At 34.6% G+C, this 26482-nt stretch overlaps 2 protein-coding genes across 18 annotated transcripts; both read right to left on the reverse strand.

Annotated features, from left to right (window-relative positions):
• On the reverse strand, positions 1–23594 carry LOC107225876 (sodium/hydrogen exchanger 7). Of its 10 annotated transcripts, XM_046733164.1 has the most exons (16): positions 23135–23571; positions 21360–21589; positions 21073–21150; positions 19919–19995; positions 18847–19056; positions 18474–18724; positions 18063–18265; positions 17564–17829; positions 17313–17364; positions 16959–16985; positions 16036–16092; positions 15053–15262; positions 14794–14880; positions 9257–9336; positions 3500–3507; positions 1–13 (listed from the first exon to the last, which is right to left on the reverse strand). In XM_046733164.1, the coding sequence occupies exons 1-14, from the start codon at positions 23379–23381 to the stop codon at positions 9295–9297; spliced, it is 2037 nt and encodes a 678-aa protein (XP_046589120.1). In that variant the 5' UTR covers positions 23382–23571; the 3' UTR covers positions 1–13; positions 3500–3507; positions 9257–9294. The 10 variants fall into 10 exon arrangements, 6 of the variants coding, with proteins under 6 accessions (XP_046589120.1, XP_046589117.1, XP_046589119.1 ...); XR_006903119.1 differs by lacking the exons at positions 1–13; positions 3500–3507; positions 9257–9336 and adding an exon at positions 6109–8219 and having other exon boundaries at positions 14794–14908; positions 23135–23594; XR_006903117.1 differs by lacking the exons at positions 1–13; positions 3500–3507 and having other exon boundaries at positions 6109–9336; positions 14794–14908; positions 23135–23592.
• A 202-nt stretch (positions 23595–23796) lies between these two features.
• LOC107225883 (alpha-methylacyl-CoA racemase) lies at positions 23797–26442 on the reverse strand. 8 transcript variants are annotated; one of them, XM_015666490.2, is made up of 6 exons: positions 26208–26442; positions 25845–25967; positions 25528–25671; positions 25129–25420; positions 24796–25042; positions 23798–24715 (listed from the first exon to the last, which is right to left on the reverse strand). In XM_015666490.2, exons 3-6 carry the CDS (start codon positions 25633–25635, stop codon positions 24205–24207), a joined length of 1158 nt encoding a protein of 385 aa, XP_015521976.1. In that variant the 5' UTR covers positions 25636–25671; positions 25845–25967; positions 26208–26442; the 3' UTR covers positions 23798–24204. The 8 variants fall into 8 exon arrangements, with proteins under 8 accessions (XP_015521978.1, XP_015521976.1, XP_015521975.1 ...); XM_015666489.2 differs by having other exon boundaries at positions 25528–25674; XM_046733168.1 differs by lacking the exon at positions 25845–25967.
• Positions 26443–26482: the final 40 nt, after the last annotated feature.

Consider the following 26482-nt stretch of genomic DNA (forward strand, 5'->3'; position numbering starts at 1 on the left):
ACTCTTTCCCGACCTATTGGACGCCAAGGAACTCAGAAAACGCAGCAAAAGGAGCGTGGGATCAACGGGAGAGAAGATACGAGGAAAAAAGCACCTGCTGAAAAATGTCGAAAATTCAGGTTTTCGTTTTTTGGCTGTAACTTTCGTTGCGTTGATCGCAGCGTATTGGGACTGCGCCCAATCGATTTCTCTCGCAAAATTACGTCGGAATAGTGCCACAATTAATTTATTCCAGCACTTTTGAAAATCGCGAAAATTTTCGCCAAAAATACAAAGGGGTTAACCTTCCTTTTTTTTTTACCTAAAAATTTTTCGTCTCAGAATTGATTCGTATGACTCTTTCCCGACCAATTGGACCCCAAGGAACTCAGAAAACGCAGCTAAAGGAGCGTGGGATCAACGGGAGAGAAGATACGAGGAAAAAAGCACCTGCTGAAAAATGTCGAAAATTCAGGTTTTCGTTTTTTGGCTGTAACTTTCGATGCGTTGATCGCAGCGTATTGGGACTGCGCCTAATCGATTTCTCTCGCAAAATTACGTCGGAATAGTGCCACAATTAATTTATTCCAGCACTTTTGAAAATCGCGAAAATTTTCGCCAAAAATACAAAGGGGTTAACCCTCCTTTTTTTTTTACCAAAAAATTTTTCGTCTCAGAATTAATTCGTATGACTCTTTTCCGACCAATTGGACCCCAAGGTACTCAGAAAACGCAGCAAAAGGAGCGTGGGATCAACGGGAGAGAAGATACGAGGAATAAAGCACCTGCTGAAAAATGTCGAAAATTCAGGTTTTCGTTTTTTGGCTGTAACTTTCGATGCGTTGATCGCAGCGTATTGGGACTGCGCCCAATCGATTTCTCTCGCAAAATTACGTCGGAATAGTGCCACAATTAATTCATTCCAGCACTTTTGAAAATCGCGAAAATTTTCGCCAAAAATACAAAGGGGTTAACCTTCCTTTTTTTTTTACCAAAAAATTTTTCGTCTCAGAATTGATTCGTATGACTCTTTTCCGACCAATTGGACGCCAAGGAACTCAGAAAACGCAGCAAAAGGAGCGTGGGATCAACGGGAGAGAAGATACGAGGCAAAAAGCACCTGCTGAAAAATGTCGAAAATTCAGGTTTTCGTTTTTTGGCTGTAACTTTCGATGCGTTGATCGCAGCGTATTGGGACTGCGCCCAATCGATTTCCCTCGCAAAATTACGTCGGAATAGTGCCACAAATAATTTATTCCAGCACTTTTGAAAATCGCGAAAATTTTCGCCAAAAATACAAAGGGGTTAACCTTCCTTTTTTTTTTACCAAAAAATTTTTCGTCTCAGAATTGATTCGTATGACTCTTTCCCGACCAATTGGACCCCAAGGAACTCAGAAAACGCAGCAAAAGGAGCGTGGGATCAACGGGAGAGAAGATACGAGGAATAAAGCACCTGCTGAAAAATGTCGAAAATTCAGGTTTTCGTTTTTTGGCTGTAACTTTCGATGCGTTGATCGCAGCGTATTGGGACTGCGCCCAATCGATTTCTCTCGCAAAATTACGTCGGAATAGTGCCACAATTAATTTATTCCAGCACATTTGAAAATCGCGAAAATTTTCGCCAAAAATACAAAGGGGTTAACCTTCCTTTTTTTTTTACCAAAAAATTTTTCGTCTCAGAATTGATTCGTCCGACTCTTCTCCGACCAATTGGACGCCAAGGAACTCAGAAAACGCAGCAAAAGGAGCGTGGGATCAACGGGAGAGAAGATACGAGGAAAAAAGCACCTGCTGAAAAATGTCGAAAATTCAGGTTTTCGTTTTTTGGCTGTAACTTCCGATGCGTTGATCGCAGCGTATTGGGACTGCGCCCAATCGATTTCTCTCGCAAAATTACGTCGGAATAGAGCCACAATTAATTCATTCCAGCACTTTTGAAAATCGCGAAAATTTTCGCCAAAAATACAAAGGGGTTAACCTTCCTTTTTTTTTTACCAAAAAATTTTTCGTCTCAGAATTGATTCGTATGACTCTTTTCCGACCAATTGGACCCCAAGGAACTCAGAAAACGCAGCAAAAGGAGCGTGGGATCAACAGAAGAGAAATGACGAAGGAAGGAAAATTTTGGGTAACGTCACTTTCCGAACATCCGAGCATCCAAACTCTGGTTCCGACCTCTAATACTATGTACGATGTATAATGTATGATGTATGATGATATGATTTGATTTATAATGATTTTAGTCATCACATTTCAGAAAAGAAATACGTATTTTATCTTTCCTGGCGAGTACAAACTCAAGCGGCTAGGCGCTTCGATGGTCAGCCGTTGAGTCCAGATATATTCTTTAGTTAACTATACTATAATTCAGTATGAACAGTGACTTTTGATGTCAAAATTAAGCAGGGATTGTGATCATACCTATTACTTTCCAGCGAATAAACAGTATTTGAGTTCAAACTAATTTAACTATTCACGGAATCCGCCGAAAGCGTTTCACACGTTCTTGTTATTCGTATGAAAGGTGATATTTGCGCAATCACTCGAATACCGAATTCAGCATCAAACAAGTATGATGATCTTCATAATATAAATATTACGAACAATTTTATAACTAGAATATTAATCCCAGTAAAAACTAAAGTAACACACTAAGATGGCGCTTTATTGGCAAGTCGGTTGGCATCGATATTCCTAAACAAATAGGTCGGAATTACTTCGCCAGCACGTGGCTCATCAATGTGTTTGTCACGCAGAGGGCTTTCAGGCATTCATTGCCTTAGCCGTGCGTAATTACTCTTGTTACTCCTTCAGTCTCCTTTTAATGACTTGGTTAATTGTTGTATATTATCCAGGACAGAGGATCCTCGTTCTTCACAGATCGCTTATCACCGGTAGAGCTAGTTTTTGTTATGAAACTCGCTTCCTGTGACGATGAGGTGTGCTCAGATTCAGGATCACCGTACAAACATAGCACGCGGCATCCATTATACACAATCTCTTGCTATCAGGGAGCTTAATTTCCGGTGGTGCGCAAATTGGACCTTGTTTTTCACTGTTTTCTAGTTTGTTTCACAGTTCCCTTCGATGCGGTGTTCAGTAACACCACATAACTTCAGCGCAATCATATTCCTACTTCTGATTCCCCATATTTATACCTGTGAATTATGGTATCCCTGAAAATTCAGTCAAATAGTTTAGAATTTAAGCAGATTTTCATTTTGCCAAAATATTGACGAAACACCGCGTTCTCCTTCACTCGAACCCGTTCTACACCCTCTGTATCCCACATTATCGGTTCCAGGGTCGGAAAGCTCGTTTCGCAGACACTTTGCGCGGCTCAGTCAAGTTTGGTCGACCCTTTCACATTGGTTTTTAATGAAAAAGTGATCCGTTTTAAAAAATGAAAGCCACTCTGCCGGTACGGTGAAGGGTTATTGATGCTTGAAGTAAAGTAGCCGGGGGTACTAGCTACGTGATTCGTACGTGTATACTGGAGGTATTGCAACGTTGTACACACGACGCTTACGGAAATGATGAAGTATTTAATATAAAGTTAATGTAGCTTGCTAGCGGGGTCTCTGATCGATGCTACCCATCAATCAGCCAACCGTTCCACGGGAGAGAAAACCAGCCAACTACACCCAATTCCTTCTTTACTTTCACCTTAAACGCGACCCTCCGTACCTTCAGCGACGAAACGCCATGTCTCGCCTTCCAGCCGAGATTCTTAAAGGAAATGGAAGCTGTAACGTGATTTGGTAGGGAAAATATCCTTGCAGCTTATGGGAAGTGTATCGATGTTTTTTATACTTTTAAAATCGTGTAAAGGATACATTATTCAAAGCTGTATGGGGCGCTTGGTCGATACAATACCTCCTTTCAACGCGGCGGACATCGAACCACTCGCAAGAAGACGTTACATTGACGTGACGGTCACGCTCATTCCTCTCGATATCTGAGCAGGACGTGTACGGTTCAAAGTTGCTCTCGTTATAAAGTTTTTCCACTAATTTAAAATCATTATTCTATGATAATTCTAATCATAATTCTTAATACCTCTAATTCTAGCACCTTACAATGAACCGTTAGGGTATAAGACGTACCAGTTTTTGACATCCTAGTACCAGTTGTGGCCACACGCGTTACGACGTACGTGTCATCTGAGCTTATGGCAAGAAATGGCACAGAAGCGATTTTATCTACGTAACTACTAATTTTCAAACAATACAGTATACCACAAATGATGCGTCGACCCTATAAATTCATAGTATGCAATTTTTTCGCGTACGGGTTTCAAAGGCTCTGATAAGTCAGGAACTATAATTCTGATTGTGAAAGTATGCAGGAAATATCAAAGAGTGAAAATCTATGGCATTACCAGAGTGAACGATTGTATATATCTAGTAACAAGAATTCCTGTCAGCCCGTGAATACTGGTGAAAATATTTATAAAACAATATATCGAAAAACCTTTAAAACCTATTGATATTATGAATTAACGACAGCCTGTGTATTCAGAAAGTATTTTGCAACCAGTACCTATATTGTTTGTCAGATTGAGTTTGCGGGTATTGCGTCAACACGTCTAGTGAATCATGCGTCAAAGTTTAGTGAGAATAGTTGTTAATTAACCATGTACCTACTGAGTTCTAGTTACGATTGTATATTATATACGAAGGTACAAATTGAAAGGGCTTCCACGTGTTCCAGTACGGCATTCCCATGCCACTTGAATTGTGGAAAGTTTAAATTGCGACGGATGTGTACGGTAAAGTACGACGGGAGTGAGCAGTAACCTCCCCAAGTTACATGCTCGTTCAACGATAAAGAGGAACCCGATGAGTTTTGTATTTACGTCACATGTTCAACTAGAAATTCAATTACCGATTTTTTCTCTTTTTTTTTTGTTCAATTTTTTTTTTCAGTAAGAACCTAACGTCGCCACGAACCATACCAATATACCATACCACTTCCTTGCTTTCCATTCAAAATATACGCCTACCGAGAGCTTACTTCTTTCCCGGCGGCTCGTGCACGATACGAATTCCTAATACAACTTCCTGATACCGTGAGGATGGAAAAAAATGGAATCGCCTGTTTATGCTATAAGTGAATTCTGTAATGATCGAATATTTCGGAAGCCATTGAAAGTGCATCGTTATGTACTGACAATTAGTATTGAACTATGACGACCAGCAGCACAAACAACTAATATCTTCGAGTACAGTTCAATTTTGATATGAATTAACTGAAATTTATGTCTTTTCTGATGGAACATAGACTTGCGGTTGTCTCTGAGCTTGTAATCCAATTCACAGAGTTACTCTGTTTCTACCCTTTCAGAGACCACTGCAGTGCAAGAGTAATACATGGCTTACGATTAGTTTCTTTCGGTTCTTCATTCTCTTAGTTCTATGGTATTTCATCCACTTCCATCGTCACTCACCCACCTTGGTCGTTAGTATCATTTAATACCCACAACTATATTTTTCGGATACACTAGAAAATGAAAATAGATATTAAGGACTACGTAGTAACCACAATAAGAAATTTCTCTTCGTGTGGTTCATACCTTTATCCAGAGCGTGTTGTTTTTTAGTACTCTGTAAGATAATCCCCACCATGTGATCAGGGTTTTAGCGCTGCTCAAATGCTCTTGGAAGTGAAGGAAACTTCTTGAATTACCGACTGCAGAAATCCAATGGTTCAACCGACTGTGGAGCGATCAACCCAGAAATTCTGAGATGGTGAACTACACCAAGTTCATCCTTGAAATGCTGCCTCGAACAGTTTATCTTTTCTTCTACTGCTTTCAGATGAAAAATCATAAAGTTTTTGAACAAATAATCACAAATGCTAAAACAGTACGTAAGAGAACACCTGAAATGAAATAGCAATACCTTAAAATCATACACTTTTTTTTTAGAGACTTATTGAAAGTATTTTGCAAAACGCGGGGATTATATCACGGATATGTAACGAAATGGCCAACGTAGGAAAAATCAGAATCTTCAACCGTTTCCGACGTGAATTTGATAATAATTTGTTTTTCACAAATCACAATTGTTAAGAGTAATTGTAGAGAAAGGGAAGAGAGCACGACAAGGTGAAGATGAAGAAGGTATAGTTTACAGAGACTTTATTAAATACTATCAAGTGGTGTATATTATATACCTATACATATATATACATGTATGTATATAGGTATATGTATATATATATGTACGTAATACAAATTATCATGTATGTGTAGTATCACAACATTATCGTAATAGTACCTACAGTAATACAGATGGAATTGAACATCAATAATTCATTACATGGATGAAAAACAATCGTAACAATCGAAACGAGATATTTCGATTTACATACGACCAGTGTCTTTTCGGTAATTTGTTGAAAAATCAAGATACATATATGTAATAAACTAAATTAAATCAACATGAAAAAAAATCATTTGAGGAATTCATGCAAGTGATCGCATCGAGTATAATAAGTTCACGCTGTTATACTTTCTCAGCTTACAAATATGTACTGATACAAGAGTTTCAAACATGACCCATGCTCGACTCATATAATTGTTTTTATTGATTTTTCTAAGTCAAAAGAAAAAAAAATAAAATAAATTGACACCAAGACTGCAGCGACAAATGTTTACATTCGATGAATATTCAAAATTTCTCATAGAAATATAAGTTATACGTATATTATATATATATATTTTTTTTTTCATTTTCATTTTCCAAGGAGTAAAGAGAGATCACAGCCCAAACTTAAATTTTTTACCTATAATTATATAATAAATTCTAACAATATTGATCCTCGAATTTTAGTTTTGGCGCGCGGTCAATATATCAATTGAATAGAAATATATAGAATGAAATGTCATTTTTTTTTTTAACTTTTTTATAATTCGAATCAATGAAACGTTATGAAATCTGTTTAAAGATTTGTATAAAATATCCTAAACCACTACGTTACAGTATGTATACATATAATAATCGTTTGTAAGTCAGCATACATAGAAAACATTTCATGAAAGTAAATATATTTAATTCGTTTGTATAATTTTTATGCATAAATTCAAACCTCTATTTTGATCAGCGATCAATTACAGGTATTTCAATGATTGTACAGGACTGATTTAATAACCGTAGAACACCGGATTTTCGCAAAGCTATACCTCGGACTTATGAATTTCACTTGAATTTTGACTGACACACATAGTTTTCTGCAGACAAAAACTGAAGGTGAATGAATCTATTCTTCGGTTTATAAATTATCTGGTCAATAAATTCAGCTTGAAAAATTATACACCGTGTTACCGTGGTATTTTTGCACTCAAAAGTTTATTTTGAAATTTTTTCTTTCAAAACAATACATTTTGTGCCTGTTTTTTCAAACCAGAGGCGTGCATGCCAAAAATTCTCCACATCACCAAACAGAGGATGCGTAATATTCTATAAAAAAAATCTGTATAAACCTCTGTACAATTTGGCAAAAGTGCGATAAGATTTACAAATTACTCCTTGAACTATCCGGCTTACGGTAAAGTACGTTCGAAATTATGAACAATGTATAATTTATGTAGGTAATTACAAATACAGCGGTAGGGAAATAGAATGATTTTTTCATGTAAGTTTCTGCGACGGAAAGTATATTTATATTACGTACATTACTGTAAAGCGTGAATATCATTGAAAAGAAAAAAACGTTTCTCGCAATCAACGGTAATAAGGAATATGAAAAATGTATCATCTCAGACGTCAATATTAATTGATGTCATCGAATGATTCCATGAAACATATGCAACTGAGTCCAAAGAACTTTGTGACTTATTACTTGATTAAAACTTCTTTGACTAGCTTACTAAATAATTAACAATACTACAAAAAAATCATTCGAATTCCCTATGGTGAATACAAGCTTCAAACGTAACCGCAAATGGTTCAGAATATGAAACCCGACAATTGGTACAATGAGCGTATAATGCGTCATGATAGCTATAATTCATTATTGTATAATGTATATGAAAGACGAGATTCGGTAATTGTGGTTCCTTCTTCAATTTCTTTTTTCTTTTGTTTTTTCATAAGCCACGCGATTACCATCGATACTAATAACAATATTATCAATAGCAATAGTTTATAAATGTCTGCCAATCAAACCTGGCAGGGCGACTCGTGTGTGCAGCGGTTGTTGCCCCGGACTAACTTCTCCCGTCACAGTTCCAAGCTGACCCACACAAACGATTGAAACCATCAACCATCAATAGTGTCACACAATATGTTATTTAATGTATAGTAGGCCCTAACAAATTCAAACCGAGAGTGCATTATTATAATTACAATTGAATTCACTGAATCAAGCTCTATGCATTACAGCTACAGACATATACATATTATATATATACGCAGTTTTTATTCAGTGTAAATTATCTATTTTATAATTGGTATTTAAATAATACTGCAATACGCAAGCGTGCACGCACCTTCAACCGGATGACAATAACGCATCAAACATTTTTCTTCATTTTCGACCCTATTCTTTTAATTCCTACATTTTTTATTTTTTATTTATTTTTTTTACAGTTTTTTTTTTCTTCTTTTGTTTTTTTTTTTGTGCACGACGTACGACATAGTAATAATAAAAACTCTACACAAAACCTTCGAGTGAAAAAAATTAAGGAACAATGTATACGTTGACTTCATTCCACGAGTTGGTATTCTGGCACACTTTTGCATATACCTCAAAATTGTAAATAAAATTAGAATTTGTAGTCATTTTTGTTCTCCATTTTCTTTTGCAATTTTCGTACAGGGCTATTTTCGTTTTTCCAAAAATTAATTGTGAAATTGACATATATTTGTAAACCGATAATAAAGTGGCCTAAGTTGCTTCTGTTTGTTTTATTTGCATTTAAATATTGTTTTGGTTTTTTTTGTTTTCACTATCGATTCATTCCATATTGCAAGTAATTCACTTACTAATTTTTATTACCAATAGCTTGTATCAGTGAGTATCAAAATTTCGCAACTATAACAAATCAGAAAACAATCCTTTAAACCTTTTACAATAGAAATCGGAAAGTAGACTAATTTCCTAAACGGTATCGAATCCCGCACGTAGATGTGATATAAATTTTAGTTTTTATAAGAGAAAAGTGTGTCAGAATTAGTGGTGTAATCCATTCGACGTATAAATAGTAAAGACAATAATAATACGAAAACTAAAAAAAACACAAACAAATCATATTTATAACTAAAACATAACTTATCTGTTGCAATTAGAGCTGAACTGAAACCATGGATCATAAATGCATTCCGTTAGCAGGGCTGATTGGAATACACGTCTGCGAATGAAGAAAAATTCAAAGTAAGGAAGTTAAAAAATATTTGAAATATGTGTATGTTTTAAAGATTAGATGTAGGCGATATCAGGGCAAAATGGATACCCTGACTGAAAATGGAAAAGTGTAGGAGAAATGGTTAAGGGTTAAAATTTTTATCTGGCTTAAAAACGACTTTCTACAATTTTCTAACTTTTTACCAGCAAGAAAAGTGTGAAAATCGGAAAAAATTACTCGATAAAATTAAAAAAAAAAAAAAATGTCCAAAAAATTTAATTACTCTCAATACCTGCTTAGTAAGTTCGTTTTTCGAAAGCTTGTGAAGCATGCTCGAAGTTGCTTCGTTTCCAAACAGTGCGGTAAAGCAACGTTGACGCACGCACACAAGTAAAATGCTATATTTTACACACTGAGTCATTCTTAACGCATGCACACCCCCGAATCACTCGATTCTATGCACTTTTCACTGAACGTAAGTCACCTAATCCTAATTTTATACACTGTCAAAAGGTCTTTAGTTGCTTCTGAGACAAAACTTTCCTCAACACAACATTTCTCGCCCTGTTACCCGTGTTGCACCCATCGTTATTTTTATTCGAGGTGCCCTGTTTTGCCCCGATATTTCATACATCACATCTATCCATGCATGATAAAAGTATGATTGTATTATTAGCAAAATAATAAAATGTGCATGTGATTTACGGATATAACAATGTGTATTAAAAATGAAAATACTGATATAGTATGCATGATGAATTCATATGTACACATACATATTACACGTATATACATGCATATGTACACAGGATTGAAAAATGAATCACTTGTTTTAATCTGATTTATAATTTATTTAGTTTTTTTGATACGATATAAAATTATATCGTCATGTTGTTGTTGTTTTTGTTATTATTATAGACGATTTAAGTGAAATCAAGTAATATAATATGCCACATCATCATCGTGCTAACTTTCATTAGCATTTCAACAGTCATTCATCAAAAAAATAATTGTCATCATGTTTCTGTTTTAAAAATTATATATTTATTTTAAATTCTGTCAATATCTCGCTGTTCTTTTTTTTATTCATCATTCTCTTTCAAAAATGCTCATCGAAACACACAACATATATCAAAGTTCATGCAGACTAGAATACGTTTCAACTGCTTTACAAAATATTATCACTAATAATATTACATTTAATATTATCATCATTATTATTATTATTATTATTTCAGATGAGAAAATATCAACTAAGTACAAGATCGCATATGTTGTCAAAGAGCATTTTCGAAAAACAAAAAGAAAAAAAAAAAAAAGAAGTAAAAAGAAACAGGAGGCATATACAATAAAATATGCGCAGTTGTACATATAAAGAAAATAAAAGTGATATGATAGTAGATAACACCAATCCAAACAACGCCACCCTATATGCAGTTAGTATATGTATAGTTATAGGTATATCGCCTTTACAAACGTAAACGTATATAAAATTTCTGTATAGTATATACGAACTGACTAGCTGTGTGGAAGGAATAAGCGAAAATAAAACAAAAAAAAAAAAAATTAACGAGGAAAAAGTGAAATTAAATAATTAGTTGGCACACTGTCGTTACATAATGCATTTGTACCCTGTACTACGTATCAAATGCTGTTTTGTGAATGTATGTATACATAAATGAATCGTGCTTCTGATTTTGTATATATACATACATATACACATACATACATGTATAAAAATGATTGTTTTTAAATTACGAATACCAATGATTATCGCTTGTATAGGTATAATGCAATCATTGACACGCATTTAAGTTAATTAAGGAGTTAAGTAATAAAACCTTCTGCTAAACCGAGGTAACCTTTTCATTTTTGTTTTATATTATTTAGTTCTCTCATCGGATGGTTAAAGACAGCACCTCACATGAAGTTGTAGGCCAGAGGTGAGGTCGGATCCTCCAAGCCGCGTGCAAAAATGCTTGGTAAATACTTTTTGCAAACAATTCTTCAGTGTGCAATTTTTAAATTCTAATTTCAGCTATTTTCTTTCTTTCGTTAATTTGTTTTCCTATGCAAAATACTCTTCAAACATCGTCAACTATACATATAAAAAGTATAATAACTTCGGTAATTGTTAGTATATAGGAATGCAGTAACTATTATACTATTATAGCTATGTGTACAGCAATTTATAGTACCTAACTTTGGTGTTATGAATAAATTTATCATAAAATAACATATAAATAAAACATTTATACATTTACTCACACTTTGTTTCGAAAATTATGTTTAATGCTCGATCCTAATTACATCCCCCAATAAAATTATATGCTGCGACGATACACGCAATACTATTGTGTATTACTTATAACTAGTCGAAAAGTCGATTGTTAATTACTTGAAATTTTTTAAAAAATCAATTCACGTAGACTTTTCACATGAGAAGTGAAAAATATACGTTATTGAAATAAACACGCAATCGGTGAATCTGTATAATGTAATGACATTGGAATAGAGAAAATGATTGTTTCAATTATAGTACAAGTGAGAAAAATAAAACATTGTGTATATGATGTAAAGATAAATTAGCTACTTCGAAACCGTGTATGAACTTTTTCATCGTGATGTGTAATTAGAATATACAAAGTAAGAAAACTCTAAAGTTTTTAGACGCAGCAGAGGGAACAGGAGGAGCTTATCACAAGGTTTTAATTTCTGCGTTTGATTCTCAAGTTTTAACGGTGCAAAACTTTGTGTTTAATAATATAATGTTAGTTCAAAATTTCATTATTGTTATTGTTGTTGTTGTTGTTGTTGTTGTTTTTGTTGTTGTTTTTGGAGTCGTTTTTGTTATTTGTACGCTACATCTATGGTTATCGTGTAAGATTCGATCAGCTCACAATCAGTCCCATTTTACAACGTTCGCAATGGAATATATCCTTCCATTCCAAGCATAGGAAGATCCACGTCGCCGTTAGCTTCCCACTAAAAGAAATTGATTAGAAACCAAAATTCAACGGTTATAGGTCTTCTGCATTAAAAAAAAAAAGAAAAAAAAAAAAAGATTCCCAAGTAAATTATATATTCTATCATTTGTGCCCCAGGTTCTGCATAATAATTTATACGCATATACATATACCAAGCTTTATGTACAGTTTTATATATATGTATATATATTTAAAATATGATTGTATACATATGAGTATTATATGAGTAATGAATCTCATATACGTAAATTGTAAAACACTCGCAGTATGCATATAACTTTATGAATGTTACTTTACTCATTAAACATAATTTTCAAAACGCATCCTGCATATCATTTAACTCAAGCACGCAACCAACTTATTTTCCCACCTATGTACCGATGTTTTATCTGTCACATTCTCAAGTAGAGAAATCGCAGACACCTTTGCAAGCTCAAGCATTATCCGAGGCGTGTAATTCGCAGTATATCATGTTTTTAATAAACACAATTACCTACAGGATTGTAAGATCGATTTCGAAGAAAGTACATCTCAAATGCCAATATAAATTGTCTCCGAAACGCAAGAATATCTAATTATATCCCTATCATAAACAACACGAATTAAGAGCAAACACGATATTATTTTGATCATGCAATTTTAACAATATGTGTTGAAATTAGGGTTCGAATTGAAGAAATGAATCGAACAAACGAATTACTAATCGTATTTTCATCAAGAAAAAATCATGTAATTATAACGATAATTGTTATCTTCAATCGAGGGATATTTATATGACATAAATCAAATATACTTTTTTAAAATCTTACAACCCTGTTTGATCCATCAAATCATTTCGAAATGAAAGCTACCTGCAAACCGTCAAGTAATTTTTAGGCGGTAAAAAAAATTTCGAAGCTATCATAGGCGATCTCTAGTTTTATGACTACCTTACTCTAATAAGCACGAAATCACACCAATATCCGCCGCCTGAGGGTAAAACGAGTAATTTTAGCACACTACAAATTTATAATATATTTAAATACTTTCGATTAATCATTCGACCTAAATTTTAGCTCTAGAAACAATTTGCATGTATATAGATAATTAGCAAAGTGTGTAAAAAAAATAAGGACTTGGGTACATCACAGAAGTAAGGTTTTCAACCCTCTGAAAAATTGAGAGCTGTACCAGTAAGTAATCTATTTAATTACCAAAAACGTTTGAGCTGTACCTTGAGAAAAAAAAAATTGATAGAATTGTTCAGATATGATGAAAAAATAATAATAAAAATTTTAAAAAATAAATCCGTTCATTTCACAAAAGCAAAAGTTTTGAACTTTTTGCAATATTGTAACTTGAAGCCAGCGAACATGACTGTGTGATATTTTGAAATAATGTGAAAACTACGATAATTTTGATAGTGAACTGCTAACGCACGAATGAATATTTCTAATTGCAATCAATCAATTGCGCATTTTCGGTATAAATTTAAAAAGACCTCATCCTTAACAGTTTAATATCATTCGCTGGTTAATTGGCCTGGAAGCCAGCTTATGATAACAGGCACGATATTAGTTGAAAGCTTATTTTGAACACATCAAGCCAATTTTGAATTTTTGTTACATATTCAGTTACTTGTTTATTTTATGCGAATTTTGGTTGATCGGTTTTTCAGTCATTAGTCGTTCTCTATTCTAAATGTAGAGTAAGTTTTCATCCAATTCTCGAAGCTCGATATTCTATATGCTCCCTCTGTCTTTCGAGGTAGGTATTCGAAATTTTCTTTATTTGAAAAAACTCCATCAACCTTTCATTCATTTTAAAATATTGTTTTTTCCGTTGTCTCCACAAAATTCAATACTCAAGATGAAACACTATACGATTTAAATACACGGATATATATTAGTAATAAATTTCTATGTGTGTATATAACTATAGTTTACATATGCCGATAATACATCGGAATGAGCGTTGGAAATAAATAAATAAATTAATAAATAAGAATGATGTAATATGGATGGTGAGATCATAATCAAAAAGGATTCAAGCCAAGCGATATGGTTTAAAACAGTAGATAATACGATAATTACCAAGTAGTAATCATGGTGAATGTTGGGTTGATAGACAAAACATATCGTTTGACAATGCGAATATCATATCTGTACATAATTCATATCCCGTATGTATATTTGTTTACACAAAATTGACGTGCATGCAGTAATATACATACACGATATCGTTTTACGGTAATTTATTTTCCGTGTTTTTTGTGCACAGATTCTCAACTTTGCAATTTATCGCAAAGAAATGATACGATACCTGCAATTCATTTCTCGCAATAGCATGAATAGAAAAATCTATTTTTCCTGGTGTTTGTCTACTTTTGCGTGAAATTTAGTACCACATAAGGCTCTTCAGAGTTCGATGGAGCCGAGCCATTGTGACTGTAGCACGGGTTGTTAGTATAATTCAGATCAGGTTGATGATAACTCACCGGCTGAATGCTCGTCCTCCGCCTATCAGTGTCACGATCCTCCAGGCACAAGTCAGAGTCTGAATCCACCCTCCGAGCCACATTGTCCTGTATAAATTGAGCAAAATTCAAATCCCTTCAAGGGTCATACAAAACAAAAGTTAATTGAAAGAAAATATAAAATTCAGACTTCAAAATATGATCGAGCGTTCCAATCATGTTTTACTGAATTCTTTACACAAGCTGTACGAAAGGTAAGACAAAGAGGAACAAAGTATACCTGTGTCATTTGCTGAGTAGTGGTCAAGATCCTGGCCAAAGGACCACAACAGACCGGTAGAGTGTCCAGTAGGGTTGGTCGAGAGTGTGTAAGTAACGGTTTCATGTAATGGGTGTCAAAATTGCCCCATATTCTTGCAAGCAGAGCCTTTTCATTTGTTTTCGATGTGCTTCCACCCATCGACAGGGAACCACCCTGCATAGAATCGTACTGTGAAACCGTAAATGGGGAATCGTTACCGTATAAGTTTAGATTTTTTGTTTTTCCCAATTTACACACTTTGGCTTGTTCCATAACTTCTTTTCTTAAGCACTAAATTCAAACGTGTTGGATGTTATTTAAGAAAAATAAATGCAACTGATAAATCCTGATTAAAAAACTAAAAAAACAAAACATTTTAATCACGGATTTCACCGTTTCTCTAACAAAACTACCCTATGTTCAGGCTAGAAAAGGATGAATTGGGCTTAGAAGAAATTGTCTCAAAACGCAATCAATTCCCTTTCATTATTTTCACATTGTTTCAGTCCAAAATCTAAGAAATCTCGAATCCGTCAATTCTTTCAGTTATTAGTTTAGTAATTTCCAATTTGAGATGAAAAATTTTCACTTCTTTTCGAAATGACTTTCATTTTCTGCGTAGTAATAAAACCTCTACATTCCCACGTATTTTGAAAATTTACTTTAGTAACCCGAAACTCTTTTTTCTCAAAAAAAAACAATGATTTCATTGCTAATTATTAACCACATGAACGCAAAACTTGATAACATTCGTGGATCTGTTAGTAATATGCATATACATTTTAATTCGTATAATTTATATCTACTACAAGCGGAATGTTCCAGTGCCATGCACAGTGTCCGCGTTAACTTGCAATTAAGGGAGGCTTGTTACATGGTGTTGCAATGGATCACGAGGAGGTACGAGGAATGAATTACCTTCTTTGCAGCGTAAATTGGAAGTTTAAAAAAAGGGAACATACCGTGGGACTTCTTTCACGCCGACTCTCTGGATCACCAAAGCCACCATCGCCAGCAGACTATCAACATTCGTATAGACGCAGATGAATATTAAGCAGTTTTTTCAAATGGGTTTTACAATTACAATCGGTAGTTAGATTTAATAAGCTATTACGTGCGCTCATTTGGTGTTTTCTTATTTCACAGTGTTTAATATTCTTGCAATTACTTTACCCTCAAGGCATTTTCGTACACATTCATTAAATTATAAGCTTTTTATTGCGAATTCCCCTTATTTAGAACGATATCTATCTAAAGATTTTAAGTGGTGATTTCAAAAAGATTCTATCAGTTTTTAAAATGACTTCATCAACATTCAAAAGATTGTAAGGGACTTGAAACAACTTAGAAAATATTATTATTACACCAGAAGTTTTAATTTGGATGCATATAAATAATTATGCCGTTTTTGGGCTGTATTTTTTTCTCGATTTCTATTTTGGTTTTTTTATTTTTGTTTCATTCTAATCCCACGCAGCTAACTTTTTCCGAACGAAAATAAAAACAAATCAAACAAACGATGAAGAAATCATTTAAAAAATAAATATATCAGAATGTAGTTTGAGGAAAAATAATAAAAGTTTCCTTACAAATCGATTGATTCCCTTTTATCGAAAAAGATCTCACAAGTATTACCATTTCAACAAAGAACAAGAAAGGCATTCAACAAGTTAGAAGCTATCGCCTACAGTCGAATTATACGACGAGAACAAAAATTATACAATTTACTATTCCCTGAAAGATTTGATTAATGCTGATTTAAAAAATTAACACATGCCTCTTTTAACTGTTATTGAATTATTATGTAGCAGTGGTAATAATAACTATAGCAATAATAATGACAGTTAAATAATAACGATAATAATAAGAATGATATTTGACGCACCCCCGTGGTGTCCATGGAATTGTACACCTTGGCGTAAGCAATGGAGGATAAACATAATGAATATATGAAGAAAAAACAGTATGAAAAATTATTGTAATATATGATATGAGGTGAGTGCTTTTTCAGTAGACATACGATAAATATATCAAATAGGCAATTGAAGCGTATTTTTATAATTATAATAATAATTATTGATGTTTAATGCTGCACAATTTAAATTAATAAACGAGGGTTGTTTTGTCGAACTTTCTATTCAACAACGATTGATATAAACTAAAGAAAGCAGATGTTATACTCATTAAAAGTACGTAAGTTACAGATTTTTCAATTTATATAAATAAATGAATTACTTACGCTTCGTACTCCATTGTAAGATAATACTTCAACTTCTTCGTCAACACCAACACTGTAAAAAAGAATTTACTTGGTTAAGATTCAACTTTATCCAACGTGTCGCATATATTTGTGTTCTAATCAGTTTGTGGTTTCAGAATCTCGGTATATAATAATAACGGCAGCTTTAGACTGAAATATTAATCATTGGTCTGACAAGGAAACAAATGGTGGTTTCCAAACTTGATGTAATAGATAAAAATAAGACTTACGGTATGTTGAACCAGCTTAAAAATTGTGTGGTGGCACCACCCTGTAGAATGACTGTGAGAATAACAATCAGACTCGTCGTTGTTAGCATAGCTTGCCGAGCATCGGACACAGTATTTCTAATGGCGAGAGCAAAGCTCATCGCTCCTCTTAAACCGGCACAAAACAACATGTGCTGATAGTTCGATGGTATTTTTGGGTTACGTCCCAAATTCAAGAGGAAGGATAACGGGTAAACGTTCACTGCTCGACCAAGCAATGCACAGAACTAGAATTATTTTCGGTCAAGGATTAACAAGTGTTTTAAGATTTCTTCTCTTCCAGCTTACCAGAAATCATTGATTCGAAAAGTTTTCTAAGAATTCGGGCATGATCGTAAATGTTGTAACACTGAAAACATTGTACATATAAAAAAATGAACAGGCAAATGAAAATTTCGGAAGGAAAATGTCCATGCATATGCACTGAAAAAAATGTATAAAATTTCATTGCAAAGGATACGAATCCAGCGAAAATGAAACCTGGATCGAAATGATGTTTCGGGAAAGTGAACATGGAGACACCGATGTAGCTGAAAATAAAATTTTCTGCTAAAAAATTGAGCAATTCAAAGAGCTGCTTAGTCCGTTGTCGCGAATCGACGCTCAAGTTGTTATAGGTGTAGTGAGCTTGGCATATACCACAGAATAGTACAGCAACGACGCCTGAAAACCAGAAAAGAATAATATATAAGAAGTAAAACCTCAAAAAAGTAAAATTATGTCGACTTTTCCAGGATCAATCAATATATCACATCCCAGGACCTTTCCAGGACTTGAGCAGCAATTTTTGTTTTCCAGGATAATTGGAGGATTTAAGGATATTCATAGAGCAGTTGATACCCTGTACCCACTACGTGCAATCTCAGCTTACCTGTAAGATCAGAGGCTTCGGCGATGAGAAAAGTGCTGTAGGACATCAAGACGAAGAGGGCAGATTCCAGCAATGGGAAATCTCTAACTCGGGTGAACTTAGTCAGCAATGCAGTAACGCAGCCCATTGTGGCTCCTATGAACAGCGACAGGCTGAATATTCTAATAAAATCTCCAAGGGCTTGGAAAAATGCCCAAGTTTCAAACCCGCCAGAGCCTGACTGATACCGTTCGGCGTAGTTTTGGATAGACCTAGTGTTCGGGCATTAAAGTAAAGTTTTACTTTGCATTGTCTGATTCGTATTCATTCTCAATAATCCTTATCCCAAATAATTTTGATTATCATGCAAAATTGAGTGCACAAATTTTCTTACCCACTAAGCACAATGGCAACCGCATCATTCAACACACTCTCTCCAAAGACAAGAGCGTACAAATTCACGTCAACGTGTAGATCGTTGAATATGGAAATGATTGTCAATGGATCGGTTGGCGAGATCAGAGCACCAAAGTACAAGGTGTCTAGGAAAGTAAACGATGAAGCTAAATGAGGTATCAGCTGTATGAAGGTGTACATGAGTGCGCTGAAATTAAAAATTTGATTATATTTAATCATTTATCGTTCTTTTCTGCTTGTTCGTAGAAAAGGATTACAAAAAGCAATATTTAGTATTTTACTCATTTTCCGACCATTTTATAATCGGGAGTAAATATTATATTTTGGCATCTTCTAAAGTAAACATTTCTTCTAAAGCTAACAACATTTGATTGAGAAATCAGATTCATTGCAGGCTATTCAATTCAAGTTGCAAATTGGAGAAAAATTGAAGAAATATCATCCTCACTTCAAAACTGGGACACTGGAGGTGGGAAAAATCGAATCAAGAAGTTTGGACTAAAAACAGATTTCGTAATTGCAGGATTCAGAAAAGATTTGTCAACGTGTTTCAATTGTTTGAAATATGAATTTCTAGTTCTACGACTTCAGATGTTACGTCGCGAGCAGATCCGTTCGATAAAAGTGTCTCAACTTTCTAGGATTCATAGTCGGATAATCTAATATCTAATTGCCTTAATATTTTTGGCATTCATAATTGATAAATATATATGAAGGAACGACTTAAAGCCTCAATTTTTATTGACTCATTGCATATTCGCAGACATAGCAATAATCGGTTAAAACAGAAAGAGAGACAGATAGATACGGCGAAGCAAGATAATAAAATTGATAAGAAAAGTTTGTCTGATAATGAGAATAATTTACTTATCATCTATTGAAAGTGCTGCCAATAAATGCAAGGTTAAAAAGAATGGGGCTGAAGAAGATAGTAATTATTCTTATCTGGTACAAATAATGCTACATTTATTTATTGCTATCAGACCGAAGAAATTATACAAGAAATTCTGATACGACTTTGTTGATTATTGAAGTGTGTAACTACTCACCCAATGACAAAGGAAGATATGGTAGTTCCTATCAATGCGTAGGTCAAAATAGCGCCAAGATTTCTAAAGAAGTATTTCTGGAAATAATATGCGAATATTTCAATAAAAGATACTACTGTCAGTGTATAAAAAGTAAGAAACAGAAATGATAGAAAAAACAAAAACAACAAAAACAAACGATAGTGTATAGTTGATAAAGAGCAATAGAAATCACAAGAATTCTTCAATATTTATGCAAAATTCTAAAGTTATTATCTCTCTGAATGTATTATGATAATGAGCAAAAGTGTTCATAGTTCAACACTGGTGATAGTATTCTTGAAAAATATGTTTACTCCATTCATTCGTAGGAATTAATTATGTTATGGTAAGGCGTTAAATAATGAAGTGAATCGATTAGTCAAGATGTTTGATAATTACATAACAAGAGTTCAAGAGGCCCCTCACTTTTTGCTTTGAATTATCCCTGACTTTTCCCTGTTTCCCTCATCAACATTGACATTCTTCCCCGACCAATCTCGGACCTCGTAACATCTACAGACAATTTTAAAACTATGCAATATTTTTCTAATTTTCTCAACTCCCCTGATTATATTCTCTCGAATGTAAGAACTTGAGAATTATAATATGTTAAAACACGAAATGATGCTTGCTTTCGTTCAAGATTCGCAGTTCTTTTCATCGAACTGGAAAAACTTATTTACTTCATTAGTAAATTTAAAAATTTCTTATCCTCCAGTTGTAATTTTTTTTATTTTTAAATTACATATTTCTCTAAAATTAGGAAACATCTTCAATCAGAATATAGCTGAGAAACTGACAAACTTTTATCTTGTACAATATGAATCACTGATTAAAAGTCTAATTTATAAGTATGGAAATGTATAAAAATCATGATAGAGATAAGATTCAGCAGTCCCTTAGACGCAATTTGATAAATATTTAAAATTGTACTGAAAAAATGTAAAATTCTTCACAGTAGAGTGACAAAAAATCACAACAATAATGATGGTTAAAACGATACCTGTGTATCTGTGTGGCGTGACAATGTTGCTGATCAGAGATATAAGATTAGGAAGTCGTTCAGTTGGAACTTGAATGAATTTCAAATATTTCTTTCACACAATGGCTATTTTGAAAATCCATTAACTCACCCTCTTTAAACTGTATCCAGCATGGAATATAATCGGGGGTAGAATAATGTTGAAGAAGATTTCTGGATCAAATGTAGCCTGTAATATAATAAACACCAAAGTGAAAAATTCAATTCTATGAAACAGCTTACAAGTTAATAATAACCACATCAACCTTTTAGTTCATAATAAATACTAAGCTTGACAAATACAAAAGCAACATTTATCAGACGAATTTCATTAAGAAAGATTCGGTATATGTTCAGCTATGTTGGTTCATTCTATTTTATTCCAATATGCTTGATTACCTTGAGGTCAATTTCGTTGTCTCGCTTATAAATTTCTCCACGAAAGGAATAGGCAAAAGTTTTATTCTTGGTTGTTCCATCACCCTTACTTTCCGGAAAACGTAACCACAATGTATCCGGTGGTACCGACTGATTGTAATGGCTACCATCAGGTTCCGGTACTACAGGCATGTGAACTATTGTGCTGCTATTTGTGAAACCATATCGGATTATTGCCCCAACAATCAGTCCTGTTGAATGCAAGAAAAACACCGTTTAATTAAGGGACTATAAAGTTATGTTTGGAAAATTGCCAACAGAGTCTCATAAGCATATTTACAATATTTTCTGCAAAAAACGACTTTAGTTATCCACTTTTACGTATACAGATCAAATATCCGCTAATATAAATAAAAATCCAAGGTTCTTGAAACTTGTTATGATTTATTATTTATGATAGTTGTACGGAAATGAATGAATTACTTTTTTTATAATAAATCAAGGAAGATTTCATTTTGACAACTTATATGATTTTAGTTCTTCAATTGTCATAGTCTTAAAGTATCCAGGACAGAGGTTTTTATCACATGAAATGATGGTTTCTTCTTCTCTTGACAATTTTAACTTCATCAATGAAACTCAAATACCTTCGTAAAAAAAAATCTTGTATAAAATTTTTTATATTGATAGAGCCGATGCCTTTCTTTCTGATGAGTAAGCAGTCTTGGCAATTGGAATCTTGTTACAACACCGTCATTATCTTAACAATAAGCAGTTGTTCACCTGTGTATAACTACTATCAATTGCTGATAATCGATAAACTAAAATGAATGCCAAGAAATCTGAGTCTTTGTTAGTGTTACTGATATTTTTCTTCAGTCTATGAAATGTATTTTTTTTAAATGTCTGAGACAAGATTGAATTTATACTCTCCTTGTCACAAGAAAATTGAAAAATTACCATATTGAGTACTAATACATGGATAGTGTTGTACATAACAAAGCTGTGGAGTTCTCACATCTTAAGGCGAGGTAAATAAAGAAAAAAAAATGGAACGAAATTCGACTTTCAAAGTTAATTAAGCCTCTTTTGGAGCACTATATTTTCTGCTGCCAGGTGAAGTCGTTCAACATGCTGTGTCTCGATTGTTGAAAGTGGTATATAAGTTTGTTCGTTAAGTACTGCTTCACAGGTTGTTTTTCTTTTTTTTTCCCATGTCCATCAACAACAATTTAGGAACGTAATTAAGAAAAGTATACAAATAATAGATCGTAAAACCAGGGTCATAAAAAACCTAATGGATAGAAATTGATAACAATGAATAGGTGTGATTGATAGTAGGACTGAACATGCATGATTCGTGACTAAGTTACAAGAGCGTGACATTTAGAATTATACAGATCGACTTATTGGTAAGCAGTAAATTGATTTAACCGTCAGAGACGTGAGGGAAAATTGAAAATGACAGACGAATTAGGAGGAGGAGGAGGAAGAGGAGGAGGAGAAGGAGGAGGAGGGGGAGGGTGAGGGGGGGGGGGCAGTGACAGGTTGCCGTGTTTATCACGCGTTGCACGAATGCGAGTGAAATACGTGCGGACCAGTGAAAGAACTAAACAATCTTACGTGATGATTGTTTAATAATAGATGAGACGGAAAAAAGAAGGCAGATGAAAGGGGTGAGTCCGGTTGTATCTAGGGTAGAGCGAGGGCGAATAGAAGGAGATCGATAAGCATGGTTGGCGTTGAACAGATAGCAACAACAATCGAGAATCGTAGCAAAATAGCAGACGACTCACCGTAGATGACAGCAAGGCCAGTCTCGTGCAAGAATCGCAGTCGGCGATGCTTGAAAGTCCATATAGTTAACACTGTCAGTATTAGTAGAAACGTGTACAATAACAAGTTCAAGCTGTCCAACCTGTGCAACAATTGAGCCTTTTTGTCTAACTTTATGTCCGTCTCTTCTCCACTGCATGATTTTAACAAAAATACACCGATTGTCACAACCACGGCGTACCGAACGGTCATGGCTGAATCTGCCATCTTCCTTCGCAGCGTCACGAGCCGAAAACTTGTCCGATCACGACGCTCGTCAGTGAACGACTGTAGTAACCGTCAACCGATTACGGCAGCCTTCTGCAAGGACCTCTGGCGGCCAAAAATTTTGACATTACGAGAACGTCGGTACCACAATTCTCTTGAATCAGCGCTCGATGTTCAACTTATTTTTGACTTGTCGTATTCGATATTCACTTTTCTCCCACTAAGGATATAATTCAACCTTAGTATTAACAAATCTTTGAGCTTCTAAATGGATTCTTTCAAATTTGTCTTGATCCAAACTTTTTCTAAGAACGAATAGAAAAAAATTGTATTCGCTTCAAACTAAGATAGCATTATGATAATTTTCGAACTGCTGAAGCAGTTACGTTGATAACAATTCAATGCGAATGTGTAATGTAGCTTAACAATATTTCATATATTAGAATTTATATTATATGCTTATTTTTACAATATAAAAATATATTTAAAAAAATCCCCGCACTAGGATAACAATAAGAGTAATCAATATTTTCTTCAAGCATCTGACCATTCGATTGGACCGGTATAATTGAAACGTGATCACGTATAATTAAAACGATTTCACTCAGAATACACTAATTACACTTGGTAAATTTTAATTTTTGTTTAAACATTACTATCAAATAAAGATGAAAATGTGCTCAGTGCAATAACTACATTCCTGATAATGCCTCTGTCATTATATACATTAGTTCCTGCCATTAGAACTTGAAATTAATCTGCTTAAAAAAAAGGTGTAATGGCTAAGTTTGTTCATGGTTTGCATACATTATATCGAATACATTTAAAGTTTAGTTGATAAATCCTTTTGATAAATTATACCCTGTTGAACATATTTCTGTATTTGGTCCGTTGTGAATCCATATTCTAGTAGGATATCAATGCTATTTTGACCTGTAGCAGGACTAAGCTTATCTGCGGTCCGATCACAGCCAGGGGTCCGTGACAGCCGTGGCGCAGGACTCGGTATGATGTCTCCTGATTTGGATTTTTGAAAACTGCATCTAGCCTCATTTTGTGGATTGAGAGGTGCAGATTCTAGTGACAGCACAGGTGTAACACAAGCATCCGTGCCTTCAAATACCGTGCACCATTCATCCTGTGTCTTTTCCTTGAATATCTTGGCCAGCCGTGAACGACTTTCCTCAAAGTCTCCAAACTGGGGCAAGTCGTCTTCTGAAAGACCTAGTTTCTCTAACAAAACTGCATAGAATTGAGGCTCAAGGGCACCGACAGCCATGAATTGTCCATCCCTTGTTTCGTATGTATCATAAAAGTGAGCTCCTCCATCCAACCTGAAGTAACCAATTAAAAATATGAAAACAAATCAACACTTGTTGTCTTTTGAATGATAATCTATCCTAATTTTCCCTACAAATTTTTTCCTCTGGGTTGTCCCCATAGTCCGGCAAGTCCTTGCGAGCGGTATAACCAGCTCCCCAAGTATGCTGAACCCTCAACCATAGAAACATCAATTACTTGACCCTCATTACTCCGTGTTCGTTCCAGCAATGCAAGGACTATGCCGAAAGCACAGGTCAAGCCGCCACCGCCGAAGTCTGCAGTAAGATTTACAGGTGGAGTTGGTTTCTCATGGTGTCTACCGAAGAGCGAAAGCAGACCTGTGTAACAGCTTTACTAGTCATTATTTTATAGCGATAGATATTAAATCATATCAAAATATTCTGAAGATTTGCGATTGTCTTACCAGATAAACCGACATAATTTATATCGTGCCCAGCCATCTTGGCATATGGACCAGTTTGTCCAAATCCACTTAGCCTTGCGTAGATGAGTCTCTTGTTTTTTAGCATTAGAGTGTCTGGACCTAGTCCCAGTTTTTCCATAGTGCCTGGTCGGAATGGATCAAGAATAACATCGCTCTGTTGAGACATCTTTTTCAGTATATCAGTACCCTCTTTAGACTTGAGATTTAATCCTACAGAACGTTTTCCATTGCCCAAGAAATCAATAGCAATATTTGGCACTTCACTGGAAGCCTATAATGAATGCATATGATTTATTCATTAAAAATAATGTCAATTTTCTTGGACTTTTGATGTTCTCAATACATAGTCTGAATACTATAGTTTATTAAAATTCTTACTCTGTCTACTCTGACCACTGATGCCCCAAAATTTGATAATATCATACCACAAAAAGGTACTGGTGCGAGTCCGGCTAGTTCGATAACTTTGATTCCTCGCAGTGGCATTTTGAAACAAGATCAGATACCAGGTATGTTTCCGTTCTACTGAATTACAATGTGCTCTTATACTCAAAAGCTTATAGACTTACTGGATTAATCTTTTACTAGTAATCTTATCCCTACTTTGAAACGTTTGGAACTCATCGGTCAAGAGAGGGGATAGCAACCGTTGCGTAAATTATCAGCCGCTGAAAATACGCAGAGAGCATACGTACCGATCTCACCTAAAGGGGTGCCCTGGTCGCTTTCGACGTCGACGTATATATTATCTCTAAATATCCAAGTCCACGTATGTCAAACGCGTAAAAGGGCTCAACAGTTGCATTCTATACGCAATCCTGAACAAAAACAGTACAATGTGTTTTCTTTAGACGCAGAAACATAGAAATGGCATGGATTCTACGAAATTGCTATAGTAAATCGTAGAATTCATGCCATCTTTTTATATCTGCGTCAAATGACACCCCTTTAAACTGGCATGTACGAGGATGTATCAATATACATTATTAGAAAATAAAAAGGGGAAACCCACGGCATTTGGGGTGTGTTCGTAAATATAATTCCGGGATAAGACTCACCATCTACCGTTGGTAACTGGTACGCTAATTATAAGCCGATCGACGTATTTTATGGCGAAATGAAAGAGGGTAGCCAGCTTAATGAAAACTACGTCAACACGTAGAGCAAAAAGTAAAATTATTCGAAATTAGAATATAAGATTTATTCGAAAAGTACGTAATTCACTTCACTTTTTATTATAGGCCGTCAGGCAGCTCAAATACCAAACAATGAAACACCACGGAGTGAGTGTGACGAAGTTTCTTATCTATCGGTTTTTTTTTTGTTTATGTCA

The sequence above is a fragment of the Neodiprion lecontei genome, chromosome 2, assembly GCF_021901455.1.
Source record: "Neodiprion lecontei isolate iyNeoLeco1 chromosome 2, iyNeoLeco1.1, whole genome shotgun sequence".
In the NCBI taxonomy this organism is placed as follows: domain Eukaryota; kingdom Metazoa; phylum Arthropoda; class Insecta; order Hymenoptera; family Diprionidae; genus Neodiprion; species Neodiprion lecontei.